We start from the raw sequence: 18,881 nt of genomic DNA, 5'->3' as shown, positions 1-18,881 counted from the left end.
TTTGTTTCAGCCTTTAATCTGGACAATGAACAGCCAGATTATGATATGGACTCTGAGGATGAAACCTTATTGAACAGACTAAATCGGAAGATGGAAATCAAGCCACTGCAGTTTGAAATAATGATTGACAGACTTGAAAAAGCCAGTTCTAGTCAGGTATTTTGCTATGTTAAGAAATGGCTAAAGTATTCTCACCTGTGAGTTTTCTGCTCAGTAGTTCTCATTCATTTTTCAATTGTGCTGCTAACTGGAGAAGTATGCTTGTGTGACTGCAGGCATACAGAACTTGCACTGCTGTCACTTATTGTCACTGTTGGTAGCAGGAAAATAGGAGGAGGAGTGGGTGTGGGGGTGTGTGTGTGCGGTGGCAATGGGAGGAGATGGTTTTAAATTCTAATTCCCACTCATGATATATTAGAAGAGGACAACTGAAAGAATCTGCTTTCACCTTTGGCCTGAAAGAAGCTGACAGTGGTTGGTAGGTGTACAGATCTGAGCATATCAGAATCCAAATTTTTTTTTTTTTTTTTTTGCTTGGCACAGTGGGCATTGTCTTCAGTTTGAAGGTTAGAAGCACGGACAGTGAAGGAAAGCCTTTGTTGAGATTGGACCCTTGTGGTATAAAATGCAGTGATGTAAGAAAGGAAGCTATGCTCTAGGAGCAAGCATGAATTGCCAATTATTTTATCACAAGGAGGCTAATATATTTTAGTAGTTAAGTTCTTGAGGTGTTCCAGGAGACCACTGTCTGGAGAAGGGTCTTTAAAGCCAATACATGGCTCAAAAACTACCTGAGAAGGACCAGGTTCTGACAGGTTAGCTTGAAACAATGTTATTTCTCAGCAAGATGGGCATTATGAAGGAGTGAAACATCTACTGCAGGATCTGTAGCTCTGCCACAGTTGCTTAACCTGATGTAGTTTGGTGTTACATTGTAAGAGGCAAGATCTTGTGTTCTGCCTCTTCTGGGGCGCTCGGTGAGGGTTGGGTAAAGAGATGTTACTACCTGAAGAAAAAATCATCAAATACACTGAATGATGTTTGTTGAGTAGGTGGCACTTGGGGCCTGTAGAGCTTTGCTGTTGATACCTCTGTCCTGGCTTTCAGTTAAAGCAGCTGGTTACACTTCTCATGTTTTCTCCTTATGTTGCTTTCGTTATTGATTGCTTGAGTAATGAAGTTAAATTCAAGAACCGGAAGACTGGTTTGATTAACCAGGCTGATGTCTGCTCTCATTAGGACAGATGCAGGATTGCTGTAGCGCGGCATGTTGTCATAAGTACAGGGGGTTAGGAACCTCCTTTTCCCTCACCCACCTCCATGAGCAGGTCCTTTTTTTTAGTTCTCTTTCTGCTATAGGTTGGGTTTTGTTTTATTCTGGCTGCAGCTACTACTTCCAGAGAAGCAGTGGTTAGACTTAGGATGGCCTTATTTTTCTTAAATGTATTGTTTCTTTTTCTGATGATCCTAACGTAGAGACAAGGTTTAACATAATTTGAAATGCTGCTTGCAAAACTGCAAGTTGAAATTCAAGTTTATTTTTGGTATTCTTCAAACTATGGTGAAGATGAAGTTCTGTCAGGCTTCTTTTAAGTAATAATAGAGATTATTTTCTTTAATAAGTTGGTTTAAAATCTGAATGTGTTAAACTCATATGTTAGTTACTCAGTGATGGCTTTTACATTTACTAGGTATGATTTCAGTATAGAAGTAGAACACATGATAAGAATATAATTATTTAATTACCTGTGTTTTAACTACCTCCCACTGAAATAACTTGTGTAAGAAATGAGTGTCTGTGTATCCCTGGGTTGTGATAAATATGGAAGGCCATTGTCCTTTTCTATCACAAAATAAAAATTATTTTGGGAAAAGATAATGGTGGCAATTTGCTTTAGAACGTATTTTGATTTCACTGAAGGGTTCTTTATTGTATACAACATCAAACTGCAAGCAGTCGGATGTTAGTAATGTCTCACCAGTAAGCATTTTCCTCTTTATTTAGGGGAAAGAAAAAAAAAGTCAGTGATTAGTCTTCAGATTATGATTTGATAGTAAGTCATTTAAGCCCTGTGCTTGTAATGATATCAGAAGTGATTGAGTATTTTCATGAAGAGTAGACAAAGTTGTAGACTTGTACAAAGGGTTCTGAGAGCTGATCGTGCTGATCCAGAAAAATAAGGGACTGTTTAAGTTAGGACAGTCTGTTTGGATTCAGGTGAGTACTCTTCTCCCTTGTGCTAGAAAAGGATCAAGTTTATTCAGGAAGTGTGCAAAGCATTTGAATGTGCAGTGACTTTCTCCTTGCTTTACCCCATCTCAAGCCCTTCACATTTTCCTTTCAGCTCGTTACACTTCAGGAAGCTAAATTGCTGCTAAATGAGGATGACTACCTTATTAAGGCTGTATATGACTACTGGGTAAGAAAGCGTAAGAATTGCAGAGGGCCGTCCCTCATCCCCCAAATCAAACAGGAAAAGAGGGATGGCTCCACCAACAACGACCCTTATGTTGCCTTTCGGAGGAGGACTGAGAAGATGCAGACAAGAAAGGTAACTTGCCATTTTCAATCCTACATGGCTGGGAACCATTTTGATTTGATTTCTTTCTAGCAGATGGCAGAATCAGTGCAATGCTATCTGCAGTTATTGATACAGTTGTTTGTATCAGTAGTTGCAATATTGGAGGACCCACCTCAGTTTCAAATCTGCTAAATGATGTAGTCAGTTTGTAACAAGTTAATTTGCTGTGTCTATCTACAATGTGACAATTTCCTGGAAGGCTGGAAGTCCAAGGGTAATTTATAGGCTCACATGTTGCTTTGGTGAAAGAAGGGGAAACTCTTCTATTTACCATCTGGTAAACAATTCAGGTTTTGTATTTCTAGCATTATCAGTGAGATCTGATATAGAATGCAGAATAATGACAAATGTGTATGTAGATGCACGCAACCTTATCGTGTGCAGAAACAGGGTTAAAGAAAACCTTTGGGCACAAAGTCCTGAATTCCTTCTTCTGATGAGCTGCCTCTGGGCTGGGATGCAATCTGAGCAAGACAAAACATGGAGAAAATGACTGAAGAGTTCCTTTTCAACTGAAAAGATTTTCTTTTGCTCTTTGTGCTCAAAAAGCCCAATCTAGTTGGGATAGACAGAAGTTCATCCTGATCTCATTGGCTCTCACTCTGAGCAGTATTATGTAACTTTTTTTTTTGCTGGACTGGTGCCAGTTGTGCCCAATGGGTTTTGCTTTTGACATAAAATTTGCTTAATCTTTCAACAGAATCGAAAGAATGATGAAGCATCTTATGAGAAGATGCTGAAATTAAGAAGAGAGTTTAGCAGAGCCATAACAATTTTGGAGATGATTAAGAGGAGAGAGAAGACAAAACGCGAGTTATTGCATTTAACGTTGGAAGTTGTAGAGAAAAGGTAGGCTTGCAAATGATGTCACTTAGAACTCTAAGATTTTACTTTTCATTAAATAGGTTTGAAAACAGCTCCCGTGATTTATTCCTGTATGGATGCTTGTCTTCTGCACACATGCATGGCTGAAGGCAAATATTGCTTATGTAGGCTTGAGAAGCTAAAACAGAAAGGCAAAGAGGCTGCATGAAAACCTGTTCCTTGTCGCTCTCATGTTTGCCAGTGGAAATTCACTATTATATTTTAATTATTATTATTTTTTTAAAGATACCATTTGGGTGATTATGGAGGTGAAATTCTCAATGAAGTGAAGCTTAACAGACCTGAAAAGGAAATGAGCACAACTGCATCCACTCTTCATAATGGAAATCATCACAAAGTTCAAGAATGTAAAATTAAGGTAATCTTCCTTCTGCTTCAAGTCTCCTGTTTCCTGTACCCTGCAGGTGTTTGCATTAGAAAACTGCCTAGCAGATTGATGTGCTTGCTGTGTTTAACACTTAGCTTTTTTCTCCCCTAAGTTTTAAAAGAATTGGCCATCATCCACCAAGCAACAGCTTTGTGTTAGCTTTCATTTTTCTTCTCACATTTTTTTTCTCCCTTCCATTATAAGGTGATGCGAGAGTACCAATGCTGTTAGTGTGTAAAGGGACAACATTGAGATGGCAAACAGTGAATTACTTTTTTTTTTTTCCATTGACATGAGGTTAGAGCACTGCATTTTTCCTGTAGTGTTGTCCATGAGTATTGGTTAGCCCTCAGTTCAAAGGCAGTCAGATTGCTGGTTTACAGCAAGAATGCTGGAGGATTCTAGGAGCTGTTGGGAATTGTTTAAGTGCAAAAAAATGCTCATCTGTAAAGCTGGGGAGTTTGAATCCCTTTTGGAGTTTGTATTTAGCAGCTGCGACACCCAGTGGTCACTAAATGTGGTACAGATCCCTGCCTTCACTTCTCTGCTGGGAATTGTGCCTGCTGTTTCTCATCTCTGGTTTATGAAGCTGAACTGGAGTTAGTTTCAGTCAGACAGCTACTGACAAGTGGTAATTTGGGGGAAAATTAAAGAGCTTTTCAGAGAACTTCTCTGGCTTTTACTCATTAATTGAAAATTTTGGAAGGGAAAGTAATTTTTAATTGGAGAGCTTTGAAGTTGTAAAACATTTGTGTTCAAATAACAGTTTAATATTGCTGCAGTTGCTTACTTGCTTGCTGGAGAGGATTTATGTTAGCAAAATCTTAGAAATTAAATGAAAACATGGCAAAAGCTAGTAGCATGAAGTCTTACAAGAAACATAAGCCATGTGAGAGCTGGAAAACATAAAATGTTTTTTGTGAACAGATTTGAGCAATTAAAAAAGCTGTAGTTTCTTGGCATAGAAAACTGAGGCCTGAGAAAGTATTTGGAGCAGACTTTCCAATTGCAGTATCCTGAGGGTGATGAAAAGAAAGGAACCCCTTAATGTAGTGACATAGCATGAAAGCTTTCAGTTTACTAATAAGCTATAAAGGTGATTGGAAGTAAAGTTTTTAAGTTTTCAGGTGTTTAGAATAAATGTTACGTTGTATCTGAATTTTCAACATGCTGCACCAATGGACAGAGGCTCCGGAAGATGAGCAGCCATGTTTTTCTAAGGCATGGGGTGAAGAAACAACATCAAGTACGTGCTTTTATTTATTGGATCTCTTTCTGTTTTTGACAAACAGCATCCTCATCATTCATCTCTAAAGGAAGAGATATCAGATGTTGTACGTCAGAAGAAGAAATACCTGAAGAAGCCGAAAATGGAGTGTGTGGTAACTGCTCAACAGCCCTCTGCTGAGCCCTTGCCTGTTATCAACAAGAGTGATATCAAGCAGTATGACTTCCACAGCTCAGATGAGGATGAGTTCCCACAGGTAACAGTCTGTTATGATTTCTTTTAGCCTACTGAAAGTGGAGAACTCAGCTATCTGGAATGTGGACAGTATAGCTTGAAGTGGAGAATAACTGTGTTGGGCAGTTGGTCTGCATGCAAGACATTTGCAGAAGCTGCTTGAGTTTGTTTCATCTTCCGAACTGTGTTTTGGAGAACTTTGTATTATGTAAACCAGTATTTATAAAATATATGAAATGCTAACTAGTACAAAAATACATTTTTACCATATTAGTCAATTGATTACTGTATATTAGTTGTGTGTTTTAATATCTGTATTATATACACGTGGCAGTTGAAAGAATAACTTTGCTTTTTGGCTTAGGTACCCTCACCAGTATCAGAAGCAGAAGAGGAAAATGATCCTGATGGACCTTGTGCCTTCAGGAGAAGAGCAGGATGCCAGTATTACGCTGTAAGGCTATCTGCTGTTGCATTTAGTGTGTTTGGGTGTTCTGTTTTTGGTTTCATTGGCCTACTGATAATGGAATAGTTCTTTTAGTCCCACTTTCATTATGAAAACCATGATTTGGTGGCTCCAAAGAAAATCTTTGAGTTTTTCTATGAGAATATTTCTCCTTGACCTGTTCCTCTGACTTCCTAAAGGCAATACAAAGCACAGCAGCCTAATTCAGCCACTGTTTGAATGGGAGGACTCCACCCCCTCCATGCGTTCCCCTTGGTTTTCCTAAGGCATCCTTTGTTCCCAGCTTATAAAGCTCATGGGTTGCTACTTGTTTTAGTTCTCAGACATGGGCATCGTTTGGAGCTGGTTGTAAAAGCGAAGAGATTTAACCTGTTAAAGACTTTTTTTTGTGTAGTTAAATCTTTCTTTTGAATTATTGCAAGCTGTGGATATGTTGGAAGAATGTTACACTGCAATTGTAGCAGTGAGCAGAGGAGAAAGTCTGATTAAACATTCCATCGTCTTCTCAGAACCACTGATAGTGAAACTTCATACTGAGTATGGATTTGTGGATGGGAAGCTGTTATCTATGGAGGACCAACAGAAGCAATGTCATGCACTGGGTCTGGTTTTGCTTTGCTCACTTCCCACCAGAGAAGTGAAGTTGCAAGGCAAAATAAGTTTTGTAACTGTGTAGTCTTTAAGGCTGCCTATAACTCACTGGAGAGGAACTTAGTTGCTAGGTTGTCTGCTCCAGAAGCCTAAACAATCTCCCTGAGTACTCAGAGCATGGGCATCTCCCACAAGTTGTGCTGTAAGTTCTTTGCACAACTCAGATGTGTGCTGGCATCTGCTTCTGTTCCTGCCATGCAGATGTCTTGCTATTGTGATCACGTAGAGAACACCACAGACTACTTTGTATTTTCAGGAATGTGCAAATGGGCTTTCCTTTATTCTTTGCAGCCTCGTTTGGACCAAACTAATTCTTCGTATGAAAATGCAGAATTGGACAAACTGAGGTTCAGGCATTGCCTTACAACCCTTACAATTCCAAGAAGGTGTATAGGATTTGCAAGAAGACGAGTTGGCAGGGGTGGAAGGTAGGATTGCCTTATTTTTACCCTTTGTTTCCCTTCAAAGTATGAAAGCACATATATAAGAAACACAATTAACATTTTTTTTTTCCATCTTTTTAAATCAGGGTTATAATGGACCGAATATCCACAGAACATGATCCTGTCTTGAGACAGATTGACCCGGAAATGCTGAATAGTTTTTCAAGCTCTTCCCAGACTTTAGACTTTTCTTCTAATTTTTCACGGACCAATGCTTCCAATAAACGTTGTGAAAACAGACTGTCCCTTTCTGAAATACTAAGCAATATCAGATCATGTCGACTGCAGTGTTTTCAGCCAAGGCTACTAAATCTACAGGACAGCGATAGTGAAGAATGTACCTCAAGGAAACCAGGGCAGACTGTGAATAATAAAAGAGTTTCTGCAGCATCTGTAGCTTTATTGAACACCAGCAAGAACGGCATATCAGGTAGGCAGAAGGATTTAAATTCTTATAGAACTTAAAATACAAAGTTATGGTGCTTTTTTTTCTTGGAACTGGGCTCATACCACCTTAACTAATGATGTGTAACTAAACCCAATGATACGGGGTAACTGTTTTATATTTCTTAGGGCTTTTCTTAAGTTCTCTTCCTCCTGCTTTAATTGCAGTTTAGATAGAATCATGGTAAAGTGCTGGACTTAAACATGCCAGATGTGAAGGAGGGATTCTGTTTGTATGTCAGCATTGCCTACATGAAATTTATCGCACCTCGTTTAAGGAGTGAATAATGCTCTTTATGAATGTAGAAGAGAAGCCATTGTTTTATTGAGGGTATCAGAGTGGGTGGGAAACAGTGGAGACAGGGAGATGTTTTTGGAGTTCTCTAAATCTTGCTAAACCATCTCCAGAAACCAGTAGTGAATCAGTAAAGTCTCGGAGCAGAAATGAAGAAGGCACAAAACAGTGTTTTGAGTTGACACCTGGAGGCTTCCAGTGTTGCAGTTTTTACTGTAACAGTGATACACCTCGCTGTGCTGATTATCAGAAAATCAACAGGCACAGATGAAGAGTGATGGAGGATTTCCTTCTCCTTTAAGGTTGATGTCTGACTCTCACACTTAATGCACCTGTCTCTTACCATTCAGTTTTGTGACCTTACAGCTCCAGATGAGCAAGATGGCAATTCATGTATGCTTTAAGAAAAAAAAAAAAGTAGAATCTTCACAAGACTATCAAATATATGCAACACTATTCTCATCTTTGTACACCCTTTGTCACTGATTTGGATACAGGATCACTTAACTTGGAATAAAAACAACCAGAAGCAAAAAATTGCTTTAAGTTTGTATTAGCAGTCTCAAATACAACTAATACATGTAGCAAGTGATTTATTTATAACAAGTGACAATGTTAAAACTGGCACTACTGAAAGAAAATATGATTCTTCAAAATGCTGGATGGTTGGAGATGTGCCAGAAGAGATCTCTTAGCAAGCACAACAAGCATTTGAGTGTTTTCCCACTGTTGTGTGTATACAGAACTTGGTATTGTAAAAGAAGATAACTGGGTGACACAGCAGGCTGCTTCTAAATCCCATAACTAACATCATGTGGATGTGGAAGGGGCCCATCTCTTTTAAAGTCAGCTGCTGTGTAGTCATCGCAACTTTTCTGTTGTGCTCTCCTGTGAAGAGATTTGCACAAGAATTTTTTTTTTCTGCTGTATGAAGAGAATAGACAGTGTGTCATGATCATATCTTGTATGATTTTTGTTTGTAAAGAGCTTGAAAGACTGGAGAATTGCACCTGTAACAGAAAGGGGGCGGTTCTGTGTGGTGGGATTATTGATAAGAATTAAGAAAAGCAGTGTGAAAGCAAATGCAGACAACAGAAATGAACGGTGTTTGTCAGAGTTAAGCATGTGGAACATGGACAGTATGCTAGGATGGACCAGCAAAGAATTTGCTGGTAGCTCTTTGTGTAATGATCAAGTAGTACTGCAGGGTTTCTATTTGAATGAAAAAGTATGGTGACAGCAAGGTAAGGCTAGTTGCTTAAAAAGATGCATGCAGAGTTGGTGTTTCTGTAGAATTTCTCATGATAATGTAAGTATCAATAGATTATCTAAGGATGAGGTGCAAAACGTTGAGGCTTTAAATGCTGCTCTGGAGAGACTTTTTTCCTGAGGATGGAGTCCACTTACACTAGGAGAGTATTTTGAGGTAGAAGCTGATATGTCTGAGTGAAAGAAAAAGGTTGGAGAGATTTGTGAAATATCCGTACTGTAGGTATGAATGAAAATTGGAGCAGTGAAGGGCTTGACAAGGAGGATCTTTCTGTTTTGGTAGGAAGCCATGCATGGGTGGGGGAAAAGGGTTGGCTCTTGTTGAGTGTTAACCAATTCAGTAGGACTAAAGCACTAAGATGTTGATGTTACATGGTGAATCAGTGAGAGCTCGTGCTTTCGGATTTGAGCTTCTGGAGCTTAAAAAAAAAATAGACATTGTAGTGATGGTAAAGACTGTAGAGAAGTACTTGTATAATATGTGATGGCTCTAGGCTACTTTGTGGAGGAACGGTAATTTATTTTGTATAATCCTGATGATCTGTCTGAAGACTGTTTAGATGTGAGCAGAGATTACTCAGCAGTTGGAGTGCACTGCACAGGGAAATGTTTGGGTTGGGAGGACCCTTTTGTGTCCGTATTCAGACTACAAAGCAGATCCTGTAGTTCTGTGAAAGGATCGGGTGCAATAAAGCAACAAAATTGTTTACTGTGTAACTGAGCCAAGAAGAGGCACTGCTGTTTTGCATTTGCTACATAGTAAGTAATGGGAGAATTTTTGAAGGATGAGTCAAAAAGTGGTTGTGCATTAAATAGACATAGGTGCCATATCCATCAAGGCAGATCTTTTTGGGAGGTGGTTGTAGAGATGAATTTTATTACAGATTTACCTTTGAGCATAAAAGAATCTCTGGAAGAAAAAATGACAGTTAAACTGAATGATCAGTTTTGTTGTTCAGGTTCTTTTTTTTTTTTAGTTTGTAGAAGAGTTGGAGATGCTCACTTTGGTTATTTGTATTTAAAGTTTATATTTTTACTTCTGTCTCGCTGAAGCAATTATTACACTACTTCCCCAATGCTAAGCATTGTGCAAACAGAAGCAAAGACTTAAGTGCATGACTGGTTTTGTCATAAAGGTGCCTAATCAGTGTGTGAATAAAGAACCTCTGTTCCAAGCTGAATTTTTCTCCTGCTTGTGCTCTAATAAGGAGACAAGGTCCCTACAACAATCTTATCACTTTGATCAGTTGTGTAAACTTTCAGCAGGCTTGGATGCTGCACCTGGGAAGCAAACGTGATCTCTTTGCCAAAGCCAGCTCTGGAAGGATTCTGTTTAACAAATGAGAGAAGCTGATGATGAGGATAAGCAGTGTATGAAGGAGGTTGCGAGGAGCTTGTCGATGGTACAACTTACTTTGGCAAAGTAGTGCTTGGCTGGCTGGCTGAATTCCTAGACTGCAACTTGTCTTGCTTGTGGAACTGAAGTGAGAATTAGGCTGTAGGCAAAATCTTCAGCAATTTGCCAGAGCGCTCTGCGTCAGCTGCCAGTGCCTGGGAGCCACTCAGACAGCTGGCTGCTAAGTTACTGTGTCCATAGATACAGAAGACAACTGGAGATGATGGCATTCTGAGGTACAGAATTCTACATGTGGAGCAGGCGTTTACTTTTTAGAGATATCCTGTTGAGAATAAAATATCACGTAGAAGTAATTAGATTAATGAGGTACTGTTCTGGTGGGGCAGCCTGAATGATGATCTTTGATTAAAGCTCCTAAGAGCAGTGACATCATAATCTAGGCCAAAGGTGTCTAGGGATGGAAAGCAAAAGACTCTCATGTAGACTTTTTGTAGTATTTTGTAGCGTTTCAATGTAGGCAGACTGTGGTTAAATAGAAATCCCAATATTTAGCAGTGCAAACTGAAATACTGGTCAATAGAAGTTTTAATGAAAAGTACAGAACTCTTGCACTTGGCCGTGACCTTAAAGGCTGCCTTGGAGTTTTGTAGAAGTTGGGTTTGTCTTTAGGAGCCTTCAGTTGTTTAATTTGGCAAAATGAAATGGTGGTAGATGTGCTAATGAGTGTCTGCTCTCTTCATAAGGTTAACAGCAGAGTTTATTGTGACTGAGCAAATCCCTGCTGATAGGTACTGGCCTGGCTGGAGCTGACAAGTATGAACTCAGAAACAATTAGGATGCTGCTGTGCTGATCAGCCCTGTACCCTGCAGCTGTGTTCTGTGGCTTCCTGGCCTGTGTCAAACTGGGAGGGGAGAGAGAGAGCATGTAAGGTGTAGGCCAGCCCTAAACTGGGTGGTGGTCAGTTTGACTCAGCAACTTGGAGTCAAGATAAATGCCCCTGTACTGCAGACAGGGAATAGCTAATTTAGGGGTAAATGCATTTGAGGTGTTTATCTGCATGAAAATGGCTTGTTCTTGAACACAACAGAAGGCATTATGGAATTTGGTGCCTCAGAACTTAAAAATAGAATTGCATACATACGTAATGTTCCATAATGCTGTTCTTGGCTCTGTTGCCTTTAGTAACGAAACGCATTTTGGGAGGCTGTTGTGAGGAAGCTTAACAGGTTTAGCTGACTGAACTTTGAGTTCAGAGCTTGTAGTAAGAGGGAAGAGTCTTTGAGGGGATCTAAGTATGGCTAACTGGGGAGGAAAGCTTGATTTTTTTAGAATATGTTGAAAATAATGATAAAATCCCAAGAATCTAATAGGATGAATAATGTAAGTCACTGAACCTTTTAAGTGCTCTTCAGCTTGTTTGATGCTTGCGTTAATGGTGAAGCACTAAAGAAGTAATTTCCCATGTAATTCCTCTACAGTCAGTCTGCATTTTGGCTCTTGTTCAGAATTTCAGCACAAGTACAAGTATTTCAGCACAAGAATTCAGCACAAGTACTACAGCTAGGGAACGGAAGAGTCAGGCTATGAAAGACAGCTCAATTCAATGTTACTGTTGTCTCACTGTGTCTCAGTGAGATGAATGATATTCGTGCAGCATCCAGGTGTTGGAGATGGATGACATCTTTGGTCTTCAAAGTATGTAGTTCAGAATGCTGAAATGTACTTAATGGGAATCTTTGAAAAGTGAATTCTCTTTTTACTTGCTCCTGGGAGAACTTAGTTCCAGAGCTGCTTTGACTCCACAAAACTCAGGTTTAGCGCTGAACACCTGCTGGTATTTTGACTTTATCATATTTGCAGTTCTTGAGTTGGGGAGGAATGTTGAAAACTGCTTTTCTTGACTCCATCATTCCCATACTTACTTGCTGGGAGTGTAATACTACTGGAGTTGTGTTAACCAAATTCTCACGAATGATCAAAGCCATTATGTTACTCAGCATCTCTTTTAAAAGGAAAAACAGATTGATAGAGAAAGTCTTGTTCAGGTCAGCATTTACTTTAGGGGGAGAAAAGTGTGAAATTAGAAGGTCATACTAAATGAGTATAAACAGTGATTTGTGATACCTCATAACATTTGTGACACAGAGATCAGCTTTGTTATTGTGTGTTAGTTTCTGAATCTTTCAAGTAAGGATTGGTGTAGAGCTGGATTCCAACTATGTATACATGTGACCCACTTACCACTAGCAGCTGCAGAACACCTCTTTTCACTGCTGACATAAGTGTGCTCAAGTGTTAGGCGTAGGCTTCCTTTGCATAGTATGTTCTGGTGTCAGAAAAGAAGGCAGTGTTTATGCCCTGAAGGAGGGGAAGTTTTAAAGTAATGACCTGGAAGTGTTCACTGTGAGAGCAGGCATCCAGCCAAGCCCAGTGCGCATCTTCCTCAGCTGTGATTTGTAGGGTGTCCTTTTCCTGATTTCCAGGAAAAAAAAAATGGAAAAAAAAAACCCAACTCTATAAGCTTTTTGCTTAAAGGTATTGGAGAGAAAACTCCCAAGGATAGAAGTTGCTTAAAAACTGTGGAAGCTATGAATCCTTTTGTTATGAATTCAATCAATGTTAAAAGAACACAGCGAACAAATTTAGCCTGGCCTCTCTGTTGTGTAGCAATGTATGAAGATCTTTGCAAGCATCTGGCACAGTAGATGTTTTCACCCCCTTGTTATCCAGCACTGGCCCATTCTTGCATCTGAGGTGTGGTTGTTCTGTGCAGGCCCATTTAACGCTGGCTTCCCTTTCTTTTTTTCTGTAGTAACAGGGGGTATCACAGAAGAACAGTTTCAGACACATCAACAGCAGTTAGTTCAAATGCAGAGGCAACAACTTGCCCAGCTTCAACAGAAACAACAATCTCAGCATTCCTCGCAACAGACACATCCAAAAGCACAGGTACTGTACCTGACATTGTCATGTGTTCCTGTCTTCCTTTTTGCTTACTGCGATTTTTATCTGTTACAAGCTAAACATCACAGAATCATAGAATGGCCTGGGTTGAAAAGGACTACAATGACCATCTAGTTCCAACCCCCTGCTATGTTGCCAACCAGCAGACCAGGCTGCCCAGAGCCACATCCAGCCTGGCCTTGAATGCCTCCACAATCTGATAAATACATAAAGTTTTGGAATGAATGTAGAATGGGTTTTGGTCAAAATGCTTTCCCAGTTTGCTTGATAGTGCTCAGAAGATAATTTATGCTGTAGCTAGTGCACATACCTTTCATGTTTCTTCTGTCTTTGAATCAGCTAATGTTTTAAGTTTCAACACCCAAACCTCCAGTGTTTGCTTAGTGTGTGGTTTTATTTTCTTGTTTTAGTAACGTATCATGGCTTTGTTTTAGAAGTTGAGTAAGAGACTTCATGTTTTAATGCATTAATTGTGTCCATGTAAAAATAGCCAGTGCCCTGTCAAGTGATACAAATTGTCATGGGATTTATCTTGGGGTGTGTCTGTGTGTGTAGAAGTGCTCCAGAGAGACTTCATAGTAAAACCACTTCATGTAATAATGCATTGTTATGAATGGAAGTCAAGAGAGTACTAAAAACTCACCACTTCTAAGAGGAAAATGTTAGTTTCATGTATCCAACTTGATTTTTCCAGTCCCTCCACTTCCCCCAAGTTCTCCACACTTCTGAATTCTAAACATTTTTCATCTGTAATTCCTTGCAAGGGATGAACATTTGTTTTCTGTTGAGCTTAGTTGTCTGATAAAGAAAATCTGAAAGTTGATGTCTAGGTATTTTTTAAGCATTTTGTATCTAGTTTCCAGTGCTGTTTACCTCTCCCATCTTTGGAAAGGACTTAATAAAAAAAAATGCAGAATGATAGAGTGATACATAATCACAGAATGGCCTGGGTTGGAAGGGACCTCAAGGATCATGAATCTCCAACCCCCCTCCACGTGCAGGGCCACCAACCTCCCCATTTCATAGCAGCCCAGGCTGCCCAGGGCCCCATCCAACGTGGCCTTGAACACCTCCAGGGATGGACGGGGCATCACAGCCTCTCTGGGCAGCTGTTCCAGCACCTCACCACTCTCTTGGGAAAGAACTTCCCCTGACATCCAATCTGAATGTTCCCTCCTTTAGCTTAAAACCATTTCCCCTTGTCCTGCTGTTATCTACCCTTTAGAAGAGTTGACTCTACTTTTTATAGGCTCCCTGTAGGTGCTGGAAGGCTGCAGTGAGGTCACCCAGCAGCCTTCTTTTCTCCAGGCTGAAGTATGAGAGTGTTTGTACATCCAGAATTCAGTAGGTGATTATGCTGTGGTATGAATTACTCCATGGGAATGAATGTGCTGTGAATGCTGAGAGTTCTGTAGATTTAGGTTAGTGTGTATTTTCTATACAGAGACAGAGGAGACAGCTTACAGCCATAGTAATCATCCTAGAGGAAACTTCTCAAACGCATTAACAAATGTAGTTCTTCACTTTCGTACTTGGATGATTGTAAAGAAATAAAAAAATACTTTTTTATTCCCCCAGGGCTCCAGCACCTCTGACTGCATGTCAAAAACACTTGATTCAGCCAGTGCCCACTTTGCTGCATCTGCAGTGGTCAGTGCACCTGCTCCTGGTCGCAGTGAGGCAACGAAGGAACAAACCCCCAGCCACAACAACATTAATGGTGTTGTCCAGCCTTCAGGTGATGATTTCTTAAAACTCATGGTCTTGTGCAGAGCAGAGAACGTGCCAAATGATCCTGTTCCATCTCCAAAATTTCAGTATATTTTACTACTACTGAAGGTTTTAAGTCTTACTGTTAGATATTTTTGTGCCATGTCATGCGCATCAGTTTGGTAATAAAAACTGTCAGTGCTCTTTGACCCCTGGAAGAACATTCTTCATTTTCTCTTGTAGGCTTTTTCCTCTGTTAATCTTTCATAATCAAAGGATAATTGATAGCATTTTATAAGCAGACTGAATGTGAAATTTAAGAAGGGCACCAGTTGCTTAAAAAATCAAGTACTTGAGGAAGAATGCAGAAAATTTGCAGTGCTTTTCAGTCATTATCTCACTTGCTTACTCAAACAAAACTGTGCTTATTAACTACTTCTAGTAACTCCTCTGATGTTACTCTAAGTTCCAGGTTTCATAACTCTTAGGATTCCTCCCAGATTCAGGCACAACATAAGTAGGCATTCACTGCCTTGCTCCCAGCCTCTGCTGCCCCCTGCCAGGGAGGTTCAGAAACAATGCCAGTCATGTTGGTGCAGTTGCTATGATACTAAGAGAAATGGTGTTTGAAATTTGGCTGTCATAACTAGTAGAAGGCTTTTATAGTAATTTGTTGTTTTAACAGCTAATGATGTGATTAGTTTTATAGGCCTTTTGCTAGGCTGGATTAATGATGAAATAATTAATAAAAAATAAGGGGGGGGAGGGAGAAACAGCTCAACACAGCTGAATAAAATCAATATACTGGAACTGATCCAGTAAAGAAAAAGGCAACTGTGTGTAACTTGCTGAATTCTGAGAGTGTAATGTTTTGAGGGATACAGGATCAGGCGTATGTGTGTACCATGTATCAGCAGTAGATTTACAGTTGATGAAAAATACTGCAAATATGCGTATAAAATTAGGTCTGTGTTAGTGTTCCAAAGCTGTAAATGTCAGTGATGTAAAATAGCCATTCCAGCTTCAGATAGGAAGATTTAAATTAGAACATACGAAGTAAAAACAGCTTTTTGCAGGAATAGGGAATCATGTTCTTAGTTCTAATTTTCTTAAAACTGTATCAGTGAATAGGAAGAGGAATCTGAGAGCCACTGGTTTGAGTATGTGCTGTGCTTCATTTTAACTGGGACTTGAACCTAAAGTTTTCCCACCATTTGAGCACAGACAGCACTGCTCTGTAAGCTGGAAAGGGGTCCTGTACTCCTCACTCTCTTGCCTTGAGGGAGGCTGGTCTCCAGCACCTCGTGGTGTTGCCAGTCAGATGAGGGAGGAGGCAATTCAGAACATCAGAACTTGGCTTCTCGCTCATTCTCTGCGGTTGCCTGCCTAAGCTGTGTCCCATTTGATGTACTTGTATAGGAAATGTTGCACTTTAATTTAAGGCACCTAAATTGAGACGCATAAAGTTGGAAAATATAAAATGCAATCTGTTCCACCTTCTGATGTCTTTGTGAATTAAGCAAACAAAGAAAAGCACTTAAAATATCCCTAAGTTTGACTGGAAACATTTCTAAAACTTTTCATTTGTTTGAATCTTCAAAGCGGGTAACACAGGGATGGTTCCAGTGCCTCATACACTTAAATCATTACTATTGATTTAATCTTTTGCCTTAAAATCTGAACGGCACGTTTTTAATTAATAACATTTGCTTTGCAACAGGAACCTCTAGAACGTTGTACTCCACCAACATGGCTTTATCATCCAGCCCAGGGATTTCAGCTGTACAGCTTGTAAGGACAGTTGGCCACACCACCACAAACCACTTAATTCCAGCGTTGTGCACGAGCAGCCCTCAAACACTTCCCATGAACAATTCTTGCCTGACTAACGCAGTGCACCTCAACAATGTCAGTGTTGTTTCTCCAGTCAATGTGCATATTAATACAAGGACTTCAGCACCATCGCCAACAGCCTTAAAACTTGCCACAGTTGCTGCCAGTATGGACAGAGTGCCAAAGGTAACTCCTAGCAGTGCCATCAGCAGTATAGCAAGGTAAGTGCAGGGCAAGTTAGAGGACAGATTCCAGTTAAATGTGGGCTGCCTGATTGACTCTGTAGATGTGCCCAACTCTGCATGAGAGCACGAAATAGAATCATTTCCCCCCCTCTAAGAGATCGGTTGGTGTGGTGTCAGCCTCACAAAAACATCCAGCTGCTGGCATCGTTAGCGTGACTGTGACAAAAGAGAAGAGCTGATGCAGTGCTATCTTTCTGCAGATGAACACCCAGATAACTTCTGCCAGTTTGGAGCACACCGCTTTTGGTGATCTTCCATGGTGTTTAACTGGCTTCATTCTAACCATTTTTATTTGTCCCTTCTTATGCAGTATTTGCCAGTAGATTCTTCCAAACTCTCCACATGTTCTCTCTGCGTGCCCATAATGTAAGATGCAGGCTAGCACATCTATTTTATCCATACATGTGTGTACACACATCTTGAATTCAAAATAGAAAACAGGTATAAGCCAGCCTGTATCTTGCTATATATGCATTTATAATATAATTATTTACCAGTACTTAGACAATACTTAAGTGTACCACAGGACTGGCAGTGGCTTGTAGTTGCATTTTTGAAAATGACAGTATTTGGGCTCTGTTTTAAAGGTCTCTGCTAGATTGTAAGATGCTTTGAAAGTGAAAAAGAAACACTTTTCCATAGGTTAAAAAGCAGAAAAAGAGCATTAGCTTTATCCAGTATGGATTACTTCATGACATTCCTAGGGATGTTAAAAAGAGCTTTTAAGATGGAGTATCACATGTATAATATAGTCACTGTGCAGAGAGTGAAAAAGCTATTTTTAAGTTAGCAAGTGCTTTAAAGTATGCTCCTGTATCATTAGTGCCTTTGGGTCTTGCTTCCATCGAGTCAGAGGGGTGTTTCAAGTCAAGTCAGTATATGCCTGAAAAAGAACCATCTTAGCTGAACAGACCTAAGGCTCTTCTGCAGGGAATGGTAATAAATTCAGAAAGAAATTAGAATTTCTTGTGCTGGTGCTGAAACTGAACTGGAAAAAAAATAATTCACTAATGGAATAATTGGTAGTTATTCACGTCCTAATGGCATACCTTGACTCTGTTCCTTCGGGAGACTTCTTCTTATTATCCATAATTTGGGCTGGTAATTTATAGTTAAATGCATTGAAGTTGGACCGTCTCTGTTAATAATCTTGTAGAAGGAACTGCAATGTTAATGGAGTCAGAGCAATTGTTAAATGCCAGTATTTAGTTTGAAATGGTCTGTTTCTGTCTAGTGCATGTGTTAAGGTCTGTCCTTGATCCAACTGATGGCTGTGTAATAGTACAGAGCCTGTAAGAAATCGCTGAAATTGCATAAGGAAATATTTGTATTCTGTCTGTAATTATGGAATGCTTCTTTTGTTGCAGAGAGAACCATGAACCAGAACGGCTGGGTTTAAATGGCATAGCAGAGACAACAGTAGCAATGGAAGTGACATAACCTCAAATCAGTGTCTCAACCTGTGCTAACGGTGTAGTCATTTATATTCCAACTGAATGCAAAACACAGCACTCTGTGGATCACAGAGAACTAAAATGGACCTAAATGGACTATCCTTATATCGTGTATTAAGTCGATATATAATGTAAATTTTGTAAAATTGGGAAAATCACTACCTTGTAAAATAGTTTATTTGTATCATCAATATTATTTCTGTTACTTGAATAGTAGATATTCATCATCATGCTTTTGCACTTGAATTTGCAACTGAATGGATTAAAAAATAATTCTTTAATGGGATCATGAGCATGAAATGGGATCCTGCATCACTTGTTTTAACTATTTATTTTGCCATGTTTACATTTTGTATCTTGTACAAATAAATCCAACTTTGTGTCTAAAAAAAAAAGTTAAAGATTCATAGCTAGGAGACAAAATTCTTGTAATTTTTTTCTAAAGGAAATGTA

General features: G+C 39.6%; 1 protein-coding gene across 1 annotated transcript in view; it reads left to right on the top strand.

The window, feature by feature from the left end:
- Positions 1-18,414, top strand: part of EPC2 (enhancer of polycomb homolog 2) — a gene marked incomplete at both ends in the record, with an annotated part of 39,708 nt that extends 21,294 nt beyond the window's left edge. The window contains 12 exons of the mRNA XM_079539162.1: positions 11-156; positions 2,346-2,552; positions 3,283-3,431; positions 3,693-3,825; positions 5,127-5,318; positions 5,661-5,750; positions 6,705-6,841; positions 6,943-7,286; positions 13,035-13,171; positions 14,765-14,924; positions 16,617-16,950; positions 18,342-18,414. Coding sequence (XP_079395288.1) covers positions 11-156; positions 2,346-2,552; positions 3,283-3,431; positions 3,693-3,825; positions 5,127-5,318; positions 5,661-5,750; positions 6,705-6,841; positions 6,943-7,286; positions 13,035-13,171; positions 14,765-14,924; positions 16,617-16,950; positions 18,342-18,414 — 2,102 coding nt within the window. The remainder of the gene's footprint in view (positions 1-10; positions 157-2,345; positions 2,553-3,282; positions 3,432-3,692; positions 3,826-5,126; positions 5,319-5,660; positions 5,751-6,704; positions 6,842-6,942; positions 7,287-13,034; positions 13,172-14,764; positions 14,925-16,616; positions 16,951-18,341) is intronic.
- Between the last annotated feature and the right edge of the window lie 467 nt (positions 18,415-18,881).

Source organism: Tetrao urogallus (assembly GCF_951394365.1).
Source record: "Tetrao urogallus genome assembly, chromosome: 8".
Taxonomy (NCBI): domain Eukaryota; kingdom Metazoa; phylum Chordata; class Aves; order Galliformes; family Phasianidae; genus Tetrao; species Tetrao urogallus.
The sequence above is the reverse complement of the archived record's forward strand: the minus strand, read 5'-3'. Positions and strand labels throughout refer to the sequence as shown.